The 16,869-nt window shown below is 46.2% G+C and overlaps 1 protein-coding gene across 2 annotated transcripts in view; it reads left to right on the top strand.

Annotated features, from left to right (window-relative positions):
• The window catches only part of LOC140201116 (L-gulonolactone oxidase-like), a 51,801-nt gene extending 35,911 nt beyond the window's left edge, over positions 1-15,890 (top strand). Inside the window, exons 8-13 of one of the 2 annotated variants that reach the window (XM_072264730.1) lie at positions 8,285-8,392; positions 8,965-9,041; positions 9,920-10,069; positions 12,527-12,584; positions 13,297-13,387; positions 15,717-15,890. In XM_072264730.1, the coding sequence (XP_072120831.1) occupies positions 8,285-8,392; positions 8,965-9,041; positions 9,920-10,069; positions 12,527-12,584; positions 13,297-13,344 (441 nt within the window). In that variant the 3' untranslated portion in view covers positions 13,345-13,387; positions 15,717-15,890. Of the gene's footprint in view, positions 1-8,284; positions 8,393-8,964; positions 9,042-9,919; positions 10,070-12,526; positions 12,692-13,296; positions 13,388-15,716 lie in introns of both variants that reach the window. The other variant, XM_072264729.1, reaches the window with a different exon arrangement.
• Positions 15,891-16,869: the final 979 nt, after the last annotated feature.

Here is a 16,869-nt window from a genome sequence, read left to right as displayed (position 1 = left end):
TTAGTTAGAGGATGGTGAATCTCTGGAGTTCATTGCCATGGATGCCTGTGCAGTCCTAGTCATTGGGTATATTTAAAGCAGATAAGTTGATTAGCTCTTGATTAGTCAGGATGTCAAAGGTTACCGGGAGAAGGCAGGAGAATGGGTCATGATGAAATGGTAGAACAGAATTGTTGGGCAGAATGGCCTAACTCTGCTCCTCTGTCTTATGAGCTTATGGTCTTATGAGACCTGGACACTCTGTTCCAGCTCTAATGTACCCAGTTTCTGCACAAAAAACTTCATTGCTTCCGTTCTTTAAGCCTCTGCTAATGAATGCCAGGAGTTTTCACTTGACCTGTCACTTTAAAGAAATTATGTTCATGTACACCTGTCCCAACTCTACGTAGAGCTGCCACATTCGGTCTGGTAGAGCCTCTCTGTGATGGGAAGAGAGGAACTGTATGGAGGGAGGAACTGTCCCATCCTCTTGTGTGGGCATACATTTACCTGAACCCCAGACCGAGACAACCTTTCACTAATATCTGCAGTCAAGGGTCAGAGTTGAGAGGGAGAGAGAGACAGAGGGAGGGAGAGAGTGGGGGAGAGAGATTGTAAGAGAGAGAATGCAAAGAGCACGTGTGTGTGAGAGAGAGAATGATAATGTGCAAGAGAGAATGTGAGAGAGCGTGTGTGAGATTGAGAATGAGAGTGTGAGAGTGAATGGTAGAGAGAGAACGAGAGAAAGAATTTGAGTAAGTATGTGAAAGAGAGAGAGAACGAGAATGAGAGAGAGGGAGAGAGAGAATGTGAAGAGTGTGTGTGAGAGAGAGAATGCGAAGAGTGTGTGTGTGAGAGAGAGAATGCGAAGAGTATGTGTGTGAGAGAGAGAATGAGAATGGGAGAGAGAAAATGAGAAATAGAATGAGAGAGGGAGGGAATAAGATAGAGAGATAGGTGGATAGAGGTAGAGTTATGTGGTGGTGGGTGGTGCACAGGGATTCACAACCCCAGTCCGTCAGTCCTGGGACAGGAGTAGGAATATCACCACAGCAGCCGGGGGGTTTACACCTTGGTGTGGAGATCAAATCTCTGTAGCAGAGACAGTGACCAGAATGTCTCAACAATAACCAGGGTTCCAGACATGACCAGTGTCCCACAATGACCAGAGTGACCAATAATAACCAATGTCCCAACAGTGACCAGTGTCCCACAATGATTCATGTCCCGATAATGACCAGTGTCCCGACGATGACCAGATGTCATAAAACCCAGGTTTATAAAAGCATAGTTAACAGCCATCTTTCAGCTCTGTCGTCGTATCCTGTGGATGTTTGATTTAGAAACTCACCCTGTTCCGCCCTAAGTATAAAGATTAAATAAAGATTAGCTTTATGTGTCACACGTATATCAATGTGTTGTTTCATCAATGGTCAGCACAGTCTCAGGATGTGCTGGATTCAGTCCTCAAGTGCTACTTGAAAGGATGTACTTAGCAGCCTGGCCTCCCCAACTCTTGTGAGAAGAGCTACCTGATCTACGTCACTTGCTCTGTAACCCAAAACTGGTTTCAGAGCCCTTCCCACTCCCATCCAGTGCAAATGACGTCCCCAAACCTGCCTGTGGGACCCCTCACCCACCTGCCATTTCTGGGGGTGTGATAGGTTGGGGCACAGCCCAGTCCCGGGAGGTGATGTTCTCAGAAGAGCTGGGAAAATCTGAAGGAGCAGTCAATGACGAACCACACAAGTGTGAGATTGGCCTCAGTACCAACGCACTGATTTGATACGTCACGCAGCAACCAATGACTCAGGTGATGGGAAGAAGTTTAACAGAGATGTGCGGGGTATGATTATAAAACAGAGGAGTGGTGGGTGCCCGGACCTCTCTCCTGAGGGTGGTGGTGGTGCAGGGAGATTCAAACAAGGTGCCTGGAACTGTCTCTCAAGGGTGGTGGTGGTGCAGGGAGTCTGTCAGAGAGTGTGTGTGAGTATTTGTGTATGCGTATGTGTGTGTCTGCCTGCCTGAGTGTGTGCGTGAGTGAGTATGTGAGTATTTGTGTATGCGTATGTGCGTGTGTGTGTGTGTTTGTGTGAGACTGTATTACAACCATGCCTGCCTGAGGACGGTGATGGTGACCCACATGAGGTGAGGTCTCAGTCTGCACCACGCAGCTTCACTGAATCACTTCCGCTCTATTTCTCTGCAAGTTTAGCCCCTGGTTGCTGCAAATTGCAGAAGTCTGCAGTCTTTATCCTTCAGTCAGCTTTGATTTTCTCTGCGGAGCGAAGGAGGGTAAATGGTGACTTGATAGAGGTGTACAAGATGATAAGAGGCATAGCTAGAGTGGACAGCCAGAGAATTTTTCCCAGGGTGCAAGTGGCTAATATGAGAGGGCATAATTTTAAACTGATTGGAGAAAAGTAAAGGTGGGGGGCCGGTCTGAGGTAGATATTTCACACAGAGAGTGGTAGGTGCATGGAACGCCTTGCCAGGGGTGGTGGTAGAGACAGGTACGTCAGGGACATCTAAGAAGCTCATAGATAGGCATATGGATGAGAGAAAAAAAGAGGGCTATGTGGGAGGGAAGGGTTAGATTGATCTTAGAGCAGGTTAAAAGATCAGAACAACATTGTGCCTGTACTGTGCTGTTCGATGTTCTAACACAGCGACTCATCAGTTGTGACAGATCTTGCCACTGCCTAGCCCAGCAGATCTGTATAGCACAGAAACAGGCCAGTTGGCCCATCACCTCCATGCTGACCATATCATTTTCTATAGTAATCCCATCTGCCTGCATTCTTTGTAGATCCCTCTCTGCCTCACATCTGAACAGATGCCTCTTAAACCTTGTTACTATTCCTGTCTCCGCCACCTCCTCTGGCAGCTCATTCCTGTGTGAAAACATTACCCCTCAGGTCCCCGTAACCATCTCCATCTCATGTTGAGCCCATGTCTAGTTTTAGACATCCCAAATGTGGGGAATGGACTCTGGCTTTTGAAGTACAAATTATAATCAAAATCAGGTTTAATATCCACAGCATGTGTCATGAAATTTGTTGTCTTTGCAGCAGCAGTACAGAGCAATAGATGATAATGTAGTAAAAATGTGAGAATTACAGTAAGTATAGAAATATATTAAATAAGTAGTGCAAAAAGAGAAAAAAGTTTTTAAGTATAGTAGTGTTCATGAGTTCAATGTCCAGTTCAGATTGGATGGCAGAGGGGAAGAGGTTGTTCCTGAATCGCTGAGCGTGTGCCGTCAGGGTTCCGTACTTTCTTCCTGATGATAGCGATGAGAACAAGGCATGACCTGAATGATCGCGTCCTTAGTGATGGACTTTCTGAGGCATCATTCCTTGAAGATGTCCTGGATACTGTGTAAGCTAGTGCTCATGATGGAGCTGACTAAGTTTACAACTCTGCAGCTTATTTCAATCCTGTGGAGGTAGCATCACCCCCCGCCCCCCATACCAGACAGCGATGCACCCGGTTAGAAAGCCCTCCATGGTACATCTGTAGAAATTTGTGTTTTTGGTAACACACAAGTCTTCTCAAACTCCTGCTGTTGAAGTATTGCCCCTCTCATGCCTTCTTTGTAGCTGATTCGATATGTTGGGTCCAGGATAGATCCTCAGAGATGTTGACACCCAGGAACTTGAAACTGCTCACCCTTTCCAGTTTGATGTCCCTATGAGGACTGGTGTGTGTTCTCTTGTCTTACCCTTTCTGAAGTCCACAGTCAGTTCTTTGGTCTCACTGATGTTGAGTACAGGATTGTTACTGCAACATCACTCAACCAGCTGATAGATCTCACTCCTGTACACCCTCTCGCCACTTTTGAGTTGCAGGCATCGCTGGCATGTCCATTATTCATTATCCTCTAGTGACTGGGCTCCAAAAAGTGATGGTGAACCACGATAGAATTTCTGTGACAAGGCTTTGACTTGAGGAGGGACTGTATTCTGAGATACAGTGAGGGGCAGATCCTTGCAGCCCAACGAGCTTCGCCACCCAGCAGCCCTATTTGACCCTGGCCTAATCACAGGGCAACTTACAAAGACCAATGAGCGTACTAACCGTTACGCCTCTGGAATGTGGGAGGAAACCGGAGCACCCTGAGGAAACCCACGTGCTTCACAGAAAGGACAAACAAACTTCTTCCAGACAGCAAGGGAACTGATATCCTGAGCTGTAATCAATCAATGGCTCCAAGTAGACAATGGATGCGCCCCTCGGGGCACAGACTGGGCGATGAATATGGAGATCCTGGGTTGCCCAGACATCAAGACCCCACTCTCGGCCTCGCGGATGTGGTCCAAAGGAATGCGAAGCAGTACATTTGGCATCAGCTTGGCTGCAGGAGCTGCCGGGAGGTGACGTGATACGTTATCCAACCGCCTTAGGGGCTCCACTCCGGATTTATGTAGGGTTTACTCCTCAGCCTTCTCTTCTCCCAAAGATACCCACAAGGCAGTGGGATCCGTAACCCTGGATAGGAGCCCATACCGGGTACTGTCAGCCGGAGCCAGATGAGCCCGGGACTCGTGTAAGGCAGGGTCGTCACACCCTGTAGTAGTGACATATGAAGCCACTACCTGCTACCTGTCCTGAGCTGTAATAGTGTCGTGCTAACCACTACACTACCCCGGCACCCCAGGGAGATCCAGGGTTTAGACCCACAAACATAGAGGAAAGGGGAAACATTTTCAAGTTGGGATGATGGTGGACTTGCATGGACATGCTCCCTTTGTCCTCTTTCTATCAGAGCAGAAAGTCAACGTCAAAGTCAAATTTATTTTCATTGTTCAGGTCTGCACATCGGCAATGAAGAACGCTCTTGTAGCAGCATCACAGGCACAGAGCACCAGATGAGTAGTACTCACATGAAAAACACACATTAGACATGAATTATACACGATTTCTACCAGAGAGAGCATCATTTAAATAAAAGAAGATTCAACATTGTTTAAGGTCATTTCTGGTACACAAGTGTTTAAAGAGAACAAAATAATTGCTACTCCAGATCTGATGCAGCACATTAATAATAATAAAAAATCATGATAAAGGTAAATACATCAGATAAGTTTAAATATAAAAATTGATTGTAAGTGACACTAGACATCAGAGGCATCTGTCCATAAGGTGACTGACAGGAAATGATAGTGACAGAAAAGTGGTGGTTGGGGATGTGGAGGGGTGGGTTAGTGGCTGGAGGTGTTGATCAGACTTACTGCTTGGAGAAAGTAACTATTTCTGAGTCTGGTAGCCCTAGTGTGGATGCTGCGCAGCCTCTTCCCTGATGGGAGTGGGACAGACGGTGGGTGGGAAGTTCATGATGTCACTGGCTCTTTTTCTGCCCATTTCTGTATATATGGTGGATAGGGTGGTACTGGTGATGTGCTGGGCAGAGTTAAGTAACCCATCGTAGAGCCTTCCTATCTATTGCAGTGCAGTTTCTGTAACGTGTAGAGATGTAGTTTGTTCCGATGCTTTTTACTGCACATCTGCAGAATGACCATAAGACCATAATACAAAGGAACAGCCCATCGAATGCTCCAGCTTTTCATCATAACAGATCCACTTCCCCCTCAACCCCATTGTCCTGCCTTCTCCCCATAAGCTTTCACACCCTGACTAGTCAAGAACCTATCGACCTCCACATTAAATGCCCCCAGTGACCTGTGCTCCACAGCTGCCTGTGGCAACAAATTCCACAGATTCACTACCCTATGGCTAAAGAAATTACTCCTTATTTCTGTTCTAAAGGGACATCCTTGTATTCTGAAGCTGTGCCCTCTGGTCCTAGACCCCATCACGATAGGAAACATCCTCTCCACGTCGACTCTATCAAGGCCTATCAATATTTGATAGATGATGTTCTCTCCTAGGACATGAAGCTCTCAACCCTTTTAGCTTCAACACCGTGCATGTGCCGCCCTTCCTGACGTCAGTGACAGCTCTTTTGTTTTCGCTGACGTTGAGGGAATAGTTGTGGTCATGACACCATGTCACTAAGCTCTCGATCTCCTTCCTGCACTCGACCCCTTTGAGATGTGGCCCACTATAGTGGTGTCATCTGCAAACTTGTAGAGAAAGTCCTGGCCACGCAGTCGTGAGTGTACAGAGGAGGACGAGGATATAAATTTGTGGGGCATCAGAGTTTGCAATAATCATGGTAATACTCATGAGAGAGTCTGCAGATACTGGAAATCCAAAGCAACACACACAAAACACTGGAGAAACTCAGCAGGTCAGGAAGCATCTATGGAAATAAAAAAAGCAGTCGACACTTTGGGCCAAGACCCTTCTTCAGGTCATACTGTGGCTGAACTGTAGTGACTTAGGTTGAACTGAATGGTTGAGGGAAATAGATCTTGGCTGAATCCAGTAGCATGGGTCTGCAGGCTTCTGTACCCCCTGACTGAGGTTGGCTACAAGAAGATGCCTTCTTCCCGAATGGTGGAGACCCAGGTTTGGGAGGTGCCTAGGTGATTGGCTGTGGTGTGGTTTGTAGATGGTGCACAGCGCAGCCACTGTGGTGCTGGAGGATGAACTGTTTCAAGTTTCTGATGATCTATCCTGGGCCCAACATATTGATGCAATTACAAAGAAGGCACAACAGTGACTATATTTGATTAGTAGTTTGAGGAGATTTGGTATGGCATTAAAGGCCCTCACAGATTTCTACGGACGTACTGTGGTGAGCATTCTAACTGGTTGCATCACCGTCTGGTACGGGGGCTGGGGGTGCGCTACACAGGATCGGAAAAAGCTGCAAAGGGTTATAGACTCAGCCATGTATACTAGCTTCCCCTGCATTGAGGATGTCTACAAAAGACGATGCCTCAAAAATGCAGCATTCGACATTAAGGATCCTCATCACCTACTCTTCTCATTGCTGCCATCAAGGGGCCTTCAGGAGCCGAAAGACACACACTCTGCATTTCAGGAACAGCTTCTTCCCCACTGCCATCAGATTTCTGAATGGACAACGAACCCATGAACACTACATCATTCTTTTATTTTTCTCTTTTACTTTCTTTTTGCACTACATATTTAATTTAATTATGTATATATATATATATTTCTTATTGCAATTTATTGTGCTTTATTATGTATTGCAACGTAGTGCTGCAATGATACATGCCAGTGATATTAAACCTGACTCTGACTGGTAGGTGAGGTGTGAAATTTCACCAGCAACGAGAAGAAAATATTTTATCCCACAGTTTTTCTTCAGTCTCAGGGCATCAGTCAGGCATGGAGTGATCTTCTTATATAGACAACCCTGCAAATGTTGCATAGCATCTCCTTGGGGTGAAGGAGGATGAGATGTGACTTGATAGAGGTGAACAAGTTGATAAGAGGTACAGATCGAGTGGACAGAGACTTATTCATAGTCATAGTCATAGTCATACTTTATTGATGCAGGGGAAATTGGTTTTCTTTACAGTTGCACCATAAATAATAAATAGTAATAGAACCATAAATAGTTAAATAGTAATATGTAAAATATGCCAGTAAATTATGAAATAAGTCCAGGACCAGCCTATTGGCTCAGGGTGTCTGACCCTCCAAGGAGGAGTTGTAAAGTTTGATGGCCACAGGCAGGAATGACTTCCTATGATGCTCTGTGCTGCATCTCGGAGGAATGAGTCTCTGGCTGAATGTACTCCTGTGCCCACCCAGTACATTATGTAGTGGATGGGAGACATTGACCAAGATGGCATGCAACTTGGACAGCATTCTCTTTTCAGACACCACCGTGAGAGAGTCCAGTTCCATCCCCACAACATCACTGGCCTTACAAATGAGTTTGTTGATTCCGTTGGTGTCTGGTACCCTCAGCCTGCTGCCCCAGCACACAACATTCGGATAGTGGAATGGCAAATATAGGGGGTCAGAATTTTAATGCAATTGGAGGAAAGTATAGAGGGGATGTCAGAGGTAAGTTCTTTACACAGAGCGCTGGGTACGTGGAATGCCCTGCCGCCAAGGGTGGTGTAGAGGTAGATGCATTAGGGACATTTAAGAGACTCTCAGACAGGTAGATAGATAATCAAGAAATGAAGGCCTATGTGGGTGGGAAGAATTTGAATAGTTTAAAAGGTCAGCATAACCCGAGGGGCCTGGATTATGCTGTACTGTTCTACGTTCTATGAATTTCTACAAGGAGCAATGAAGCTGATGAGTGGACACTCCATCCAGCAGCGCCGGATATTGTGTACATATTGACTCATTAATTCATCCTGAGTGCAGGGTCTCACTGTAGATGAGAATGACTCTCACTGCCTTTCTGCAGGTTCTGAATGACCTGGACAGTCACCTGCATCGATCGGAGTACTTCCGCTTTTTCTGGTTCCCTCACACGGACAAGACAACTGTTTTCTACGGAGACCGCACGGACAAGGTGCAGTGTGTTGTGCTTTTGTTCTGTGAGATTCTGTATCACCTGCAGTAAGGGGACCTGACTGTAAATGCCCGCAAGAAAATGAATCTCAGGGTAGGATATGGTGCCATATAGCTTGTACTTGTTTATTTATTTAGAGATACAGTGTGGAACAGGCCCAATGAGCCACACCGCCCAGCAACCCACCAATTTAACCCTAGCCTAATCACAGGACAAGCTATAATGACCACAACCTGTACGTCTTTGGACTGTGGGCAAAACCAGAGCACCATGTGGTTCGCGGTGAGAAGGTACAAACTTGCTCACAGAGAGTGCCAGAATTGAACTCTGAACCCCGATGCCCCAGGCAGTATTAGCATCGGACTAACTGCTTTGATACTACATTTACTTTGAACTTTCACAGATGGGCCAAAAACACCCAGTCACATAGTTACTCAGCAGGGAAACTGCCCCATCGGGTAGCTAAATTCTTTCAACGTCAATGCCAACTTCAGGGATGAACTGGATATGGGCATCAGTTCCCTCCACATTCCCATAACTGTTATTCTAACTGTGTGTCCTGTGTTTTTCAGCCGATCAAGAGCACCTCAAACTGGCTGAAGGACCACATCATCGGCTACTACCTGCTGGAACTGCTGTTGTGGATCAGGTCAGTTAGACACCACCCAAGCCAAAGCATGGTCTCAGAGGTCAGCGGCCGTTCCTTTATGCACCAGGTCCCCCAGGTCAAAGGTCATTTTCAGAGCTCCAGCTGACAGGTCACATCACAGTGAGCCCAGATTCACACACTTCTCTCAAAGCTACTGGCTGCGCAAGTTGATGAGAAGGCATATGCTGTGTTGGCCTTCAGGTAGGGGACACAGTTCAAGAGCTGCAATATAGTGTTAGAGCTCTATAAAACCCAAGTTAAATCACACTTGGAATATCGTGTTCGGTTTTGGTCGCCTCATTATAGGAAGGATGTGGACGCTTTACAGAGGGTGCAGAGATTTACCAGGATTCTGCCTGGATTAGAGAGAATGTCTTACGTGGATAGGCCGTGTGAGCCACAGCTTTTCTCTTTGGAAGGAAGGAGGATGGACAGTGACTTGATAGAGTCACATTGATAATTGGCATCGATCAAGTGGACAACCAGAGACTTTCTTGTGGTGGAAATGGCTTAAAAGAAAAGGCATAGTTTTAAGGTGATTATCGGAAAGTATAGGGGGATGTCAGAGTTAAGTTATTTTTTTTACACAGAGTGGTAGGTACGTGGAATGTGCTGCCTGAGTTGGTGATAAAGGCGGATATATTGGAGATATTTAGGAGATTTTTAGGTGGGCATATGGATGACAGAAAAATGGAGGGAGGGATGGGTTAGATTAATGCTAATGACATATTTTCAATGTTCAAATGACAAATAAAACTAATATATCTAATTTAAATGAGATGCTCTCTGGTTTCTTTTGGTTTCCAACCCACAGGCTATGGATCCAGCAGGATGCCTGGGTCAAACCCTAATCACTGACCTCTGACCTTCTCTTGCAGCACCTTTTTCCCCCGCTTGGTACCCTGGATCACCCGCTTCTTCTATTGGCTGGTCTACTCAGCAAAGGTCACACAGGTCAAACGGAGCGACAAAGCTTTTAACTTCGAGTGTCTCTTCAAGCAGCACGTATCAGACTGGGCTGTTCCCATGTAAGTAGCCCGATCCATCAATGGCAACATGTTTCTGTCTTTCCTGCGCCTTGCTCAGTCCCTTCCCGCCTTCTTTCCTTCCTACCACTCAGTGGTATCACCTCTCAGGCCAAATGACTCCTATCCATCTTTCCCTCGGATCTCTCAATCCCTTTATTTATTAAGATACAGTGTGGAAAAGGCTAGCAGTCTCCCGATTTAATCCTAGCCTAATCATAGCTTATAATGACCAATTCACCTACCAACCTTTTGACTGTGGGAGGCAACTGGAGCACCCAGAGGAAACCCACATGGTCACAGGGAGAACATACAATCTCGTTACAGGCAATGGCGGGAATTAAACCCAGGTCACCTGTAAAGCGTCATGCTAAACACTACGCTACCTTACCACACAGATTATCTCAGTCTCTTTAACACCTCCATCTCTTCTGCTCTCTCTCTCTCTCTCTTTCTCTCTGCTCTTTTGCTCACATGAGTTGTAGGGTTTACTAAAAAAGGCATCCATTAGCCTTGAGAGACCATGGATCTGCGACTGGAAAGTCTTCACTCTCCAGGGCGCAGGCCTGGGCAAGGTTGTATGAAAGACCAGCAGTTGCCCATGCTGCAAGTCTCCCCTCTCCACGACACCGATGTTGTCCAAGGGAAGGGCATGAGGACCCATACAGCTTGGCACCGGTGTTGTCGCAGAGCAATGTGTGATTAAGTGCCTTGCTCAAGGACACAACACGTTCCCTCGGCTGGGGCTCGAACTCACGATCTTCAGATCACTCGTCAAACGCCTTAAACACTTGGCCACGTGCCCAATTTAGGGTTTACTAAATTGAGGGTTTTAAGGGTCACTGACCAAGATGGATAAATACTATTGAGATCTAATTGATCTACAGTATTGGTTGCATCTGTAATAATCAATGCCGCCCCACAACAATTGATCTATGTTGTAGGGTAGCACAGTCACATACCCAGTTAATGTAAAGCTATTACAGGTTTGGTTCCCACTGCTGTCTGTAACGAATTAGTACATTCTCCCTATGACTGTAGAGGTTTCCTCTGTGTGCTACAGTTTCCTCCACAGCTCCACACTGACTATCAGACACCTTCTATGATAAATCTTTCATTCCAACATCTTGACACTAGGGGGAATTCACGGTGACTGATCACACCAAAAAAAAACACACACTTCTGGGATTTGTCAGGATGTAGTCTGGATTAGACAGCATGTCTAATGAGGATATGCTGAGTGAGTTAGGGCTTTTCTCTTTGGAGCGAAGGAAGATAAGAGGTCACTTGATAGGGGTGTACAAGATGATAAGACACAGAGATAAGAGGTATGTGCCAGATAGCTTCAGTAAATTCCTTCTGCTCTATTTCTCTACGAGTTTAGCTCCCGGTTACTGCAGATTCCAGAAGTCTGCAGTCTGTATCTTTCACACCGTGAGATAGCCAATCTATGCAACAGTGCTCCTTACACAACAGTGAACTATGATTTTCTCTGTGGAGTGAAAGAGGGAAAGAGGTGACTTAATAGAGGTGTACAAGATGATAAAAGGCATAGATCAAGTGGACAGCCAGAGACTTTTTCCCAAGTCGGAAATGGTTAATATGGGAAGGCATTTGCTTAAGGTATTTGGATAGAAGTACAGGGAGGATGTCAGAGATGGGTTTTTTACACAGAGAGTGGTGAGTGTGTGGAATGCTCTACTGAGGGTGGTGGTAGAGGCAGATACATTAGGGACATTTAAGAAACTCTGAGATAGACACCTGGATGACGGAAAAATGAATCACCCTATATAGCCAGTATCAATCGTGGGTCACTGAGGTGTACACAAGCCAGAAGACCATAAGATATAAGAGCAGAATTAGCTCATTTGGCCCATCGAGTTTGCTCTATCATTACATCATGGCTGATCCATTTTCCCACTCAGCCCCAATTTTCTGCCTTCTCCCCGTGTCCTGTCATGTGCTGATCAATCAAGAATCCATCAAGCTCTGCCTTAAATATACCCAATGATTAGTCCTCCACAGCTGCCTGCTGCAACGAATTCCACAGATTCACCACCGTCTGGCTAAAGATCTCCTCATCTCCATCTAGAAGGACACCCATCTATTCTGAGGCTCTGTCCTCTGGTCTTAGATTCCCCCACCACTGGAAACATCCGCTACACTCTATTGGGGCCTTTCAGCATTCGATAGGTTTCATATCAGGCCCTCCACCACCCTGTGGTTTTGCTGTTTTATATTGTGAAGCCACGTACAAAGATCAGCTTAACCACTCTGCCACATCCCTTCTCCCCTGTCACACCCACTTCCGTCTTTGCCTCTACCGCTCGCTGGCTCTTCCTGTTACATCCAGACTTTGTCTGAGGAGACTTAGACGCGGTATTCCCAGAGCAATGACGGGTTGGCATCCTGTCAGCCCAAGTCTAGGAGTATGTCTAATGCACACTTTGTTGGTTACAGTGAGAAGACGGGTGCAGTGCTGGGACAGCTAAAGGAGTGGCTGGACAGGAACCCCGAGGTGCGCGTCCATTTCCCGGTCGAGATCCGGTTCGCTCGTGCTGATGAGATTTTTCTCAGCCCCTGCTACAAGCGAGACACCTGCTTCATCAACATTATCATATACAGGTATCGGGAGAGGCAGCAGATCACAGATCAGCCCCACCAGCAGGATACTATGTCTAGGACAGTCCGTACATCTGTGTCCCGGTGTCAGACACTGTACATTCTGAGCAAGTGTGTGTATGTGTGAGTGTGAGTGTGAGTGTGTGTGTCTGTGTTTGTGTATGTGTGTGAGAGTGTGAGTGTGTACATCTGTGTCCCGGTGTCAGACACTGTACATTCTGAGCAAGTGTGTGTATATGTGTGAGTGTGTGTGTGTGTGTGTGTGTGTGTGTGTGTGTGTGTGTGTGTGTGTGAGAGAGAGAGAGTGTGAGTATGTGTGAGTGCTTGTATCAGAGAGAATGAATGAGACAGAGAGGGAGAAATGGAGACAGAGAGAATGACAGAAAGCAAGAGACACAGAGAGATAGAGAGAGGCGGAGAGAGAGACGGAGAGAGGGAGACAGACATAGATAGAGACAGACAGATGAAGAGTGAGTGATTTATAGACTGGTAATAGTTCTGACGAGGGGCAGAGCCAACACTGAGGACATTGTGTTTCCAGAGTGTGGGAAGACTGTGCTGCCCACTGCCCTGATGACCGGTGTGATCACTCCCTCTCTCTCCCGCAGACCCTATGGGAAGGAGGTGCCCCGAAAACGGTATTGGGAGATATATGAAGAGATCATGAGAAAGAACGGGGGGAGACCTCACTGGGCCAAGGTGAGTGACAGTGTTCACATACCTCAAGGGAGCAGAATTGGCTGATGCCAGGTTCAAAGCAGAGAGGTCAACACAGCAGAAATGTTCTCTACAAAAATCCATTTTCTTCACAAAACTACAGAAGTTTATTCGCTCATAAAATACACACAATGATCAGAGATTTACAATACTATTTATAATTTCAAATTAAAATATGTTTACTATCATCTACAAAACACTCAACTCCCTGGTGGGCCCACCGTTCTCCGAACTCCCCCACCATGTCCATCGTGGCCACATGCTCCCTCTCTAAAGATAGTCAAGCACAAACATAACCCTGGAAGAATTGCAGCCAGTCAGCCTGTGCAGAGCCCTTGACTGCCAGCAGCCTGGACCCTCGGATTGCCATCTCGGCTAGGCCCAGGTGCAATCCCACCAGTAGATTCCCCGTGCAACCCACGCTCTTCATACTGGGTGACCATAAATCAGGAGCACAGGGCTGAACAAGAACAGAAGAAACAGTGAATAACATGGACTTCTGCAACTTTCCAAACATTACTGTGCTTCTCTTCCAATCGATTCCCTGGTTCCCTGCCCAAAATAACATTATGTCAGCTTGGAAAATGCCAAACAATTCACATTCACGAGGCGCTGAGTAACACTTTTCAGTGGCCAACTCGTGTGGGGATGGGCCTGAGGGAGTTGTGTCACCATGTCTATGTCTAAGCATCCGAGATCACTGTGTGTTTCAAACCAATCTCTCACTCTCCTCAATGTAACATTACAGGAAGGATATGAAGGTTTTGTACACAGTGAAGAAAGAGGTTCATCAGGATGTTGCCTGGATTAGAGAGTATTATCAAGGCTGACCTGGACGGGAAAGGCAGTTTCCCGGAGCAAATAGCTTTCACAACATTGCGTCCAGATGTAATCGTATGGTCTGACACCAGTAGAGAAGTGGTTATTGGTGAACTCACAGTCCCCTAGGAAGACAACATCGATGATGCCCATGAGCGCAAGTTAACCAAGTATGCAGAATTAAGATCAGAGTGCAGAGACAGAGGGTGGAAGGTCTCATGCTATCCATTCGAAGTAGGCTGCCGTGGGTTTATTGCGTTCACTCTCCAGAAGTGGCTGCATGACCTTGGCTTCACTAGAAGAGAGATCAAGTCAACCAGCAATAGCTGAGGCAGCAGAGAAAGGATCAGCATGGGTGTGGACCAAGTATGTCCAGAGGGGCAGATAGTCAGACAGTGTATACATATCTTTCAAACTCTTCACTAGTTGCATTGACACCTGAAGAATAGACTATCTGTTCGATGGAAGTGACTGATAGAGGCAGATGCCAAGTTTTTAAGCTCACCAGTGGGAAGTGGTGCTTTAGCACTGCTGGCCCACCACCTCGAGGGAGTCTTGATCATAAGTGGGCCGAAACTCCTGAAGACTGGTGGCAGATCAACTGGTGATCCCACTGGTGATAGCACAGGACAGTTAACATCTTAGTCCAGGTGTATTTTGTAACTAAGGAGAGTTTGGAATAACTTGGATCATTTCCTCTGGAGTAGCCGAGACTAAGGAGAGACCTAATAGAGGTTTACAATTATTGAAGGTATAGATAGAGCAGAGAGCCAGAGTCTTTTTCCAAGAGTCAAATACCAAAGGGACTAGCTTTAAGGTGAAAGAGGAAAGTTTAAAGGAGAAATGTGGGGCTAGATTTTGTTTTATACAGAGAGGGGCAGGTGCCTGGAATGTTCTGCCAGGGATGGTGGTGGAGACAGATATGATGGTGGTATTTAAGAGGCGTTTATACAGCCACATGAACAGATAGGGACTGGAGAGAAATGGACATGTGGAGACACATGGTATAGTCATAGAACACTACAGCACTGAAACAGGCCCTTTGGCCCATCTAGCCCATGCTGAACCATTAATCGGCTTAGTCCCATTGACCTGCATTCAGACCATAGCCCTACCTACCCATCCAAATTTCTCTTATACTTTGAAATTGAACCTGAATCCATTATTTCCTCCTGGCAGCTCATTCCATACTCTCACCAACCTCTGAGTGAAGAAGTTCCCCTCATCCTTCACCTGTAATCCATGACCTCCAGTTGTAACCTCAGCCAACCTGAGTGGAAACAGCTTGCTTGCATTTACGTTATCTGTACCCCTCATAATCTTGTATATCTCTATCAAATACCCCTTAAGTCAGTCTAAATCTCTAATGAGGTAAGCTGATCAATTTGAGGGGTTAATTCTGCTCTTCCCTCCACAGATGCTGCCTGACCTGCTGGCTATTTACAGAATTTGCTGTGTTAGTTCTAATCTCCGCTCTTTGTTAACTATCCAGGCCAACAGCTGTGTCCACAAGGACTTTGAACAGATGTATCCTGCTTTCCAGAATTTCTGCTCCGTTCGTGAGAAGCTGGATCCTTTGGGAATGTTCCTCAACAACTTTCTGGAAAAAGCCTTTTTCTAAGAATGTAATTTCTTTTCTCTTCAATAAAGAGTCATTGGTGACTTAGTTGAGAATTTCTGTGGATTCCTTCCTTCAGATCTGACCATTAGGATCAGTATAGATGGATATCTGATGGTAGTTATAGACTAGATGGGCTGAAGGGCCTGTTTGCCTGAGGACTCACTGAGCTTTGTCTGTGCTGTAAGATTCCATGTCCCTCTCTCTCACACACACACAACACACTCTCTATCTCACTTACACACACACATTTTCTCTCTCTCACACACACTCTCTTTTGTCTCTATCTCACTCTCATTGCTCTCTCTCTCTGTATTGTCCCTCTTTTTAGCTGGAAGCAGTGGGCTGTGCTGAGACAGTGGAGAAAGTGACAATTTCACTTCTAAAATGCTGCTTTTGTGTGACCTCCAGTAACTCAAACAGTCACGTGTGATCGTCCACAAGTCCCCAAGTCCCAGTTGCCATGGAGACAAGTTAATTGCTGCTCTTGCAAGTAATTTGCGGAAACATTTCAGGCCCCCGGGTGAATACAGTCTGTCCCATTGGCTTCCTGATACTGGGTCAGTATACTGTTAGTTAAAGCATCATCGCACAGAGAGATCTGCCCTCTTGTACTGGGAAGTCATGTGACTCCTCTCGTATCCAGCGTGCTCTGGAATGGTCACACCCCAGTGATGCAGTACCTCTAATGTTCTTCCTGAGGATTTATGGTCAGTGTGGAGGGATGAAGGGGGTAATTTCCTCCCATTCACTTTAAGATGGACAGGCAAAGCTTGACCCATGAGATGGGCTGGCATTGAAGTGTAATAGCTTAATGCTATCACAGCACCAGAGATCCAGCTTCAAATCCAGCCAGTGTCTGTAAAGAATTTGTAATTCTTCACGTGACTGTGTGGGGTTCCCCTGGGTGCTCTGGTTTCCTTCCACATCGAACAACTTACGGGTTAGAATTAGTAAGTTGTGGGCAAGTGATGTTGGCACCAGAATCATGGCAACACTTGTGGGCTGCCTCGAGCACATCCTCAGA

This window comes from Mobula birostris, chromosome 8, assembly GCF_030028105.1.
Source record: "Mobula birostris isolate sMobBir1 chromosome 8, sMobBir1.hap1, whole genome shotgun sequence".
In the NCBI taxonomy this organism is placed as follows: domain Eukaryota; kingdom Metazoa; phylum Chordata; class Chondrichthyes; order Myliobatiformes; family Myliobatidae; genus Mobula; species Mobula birostris.
The sequence above is the reverse complement of the archived record's forward strand: the minus strand, read 5'-3'. Positions and strand labels throughout refer to the sequence as shown.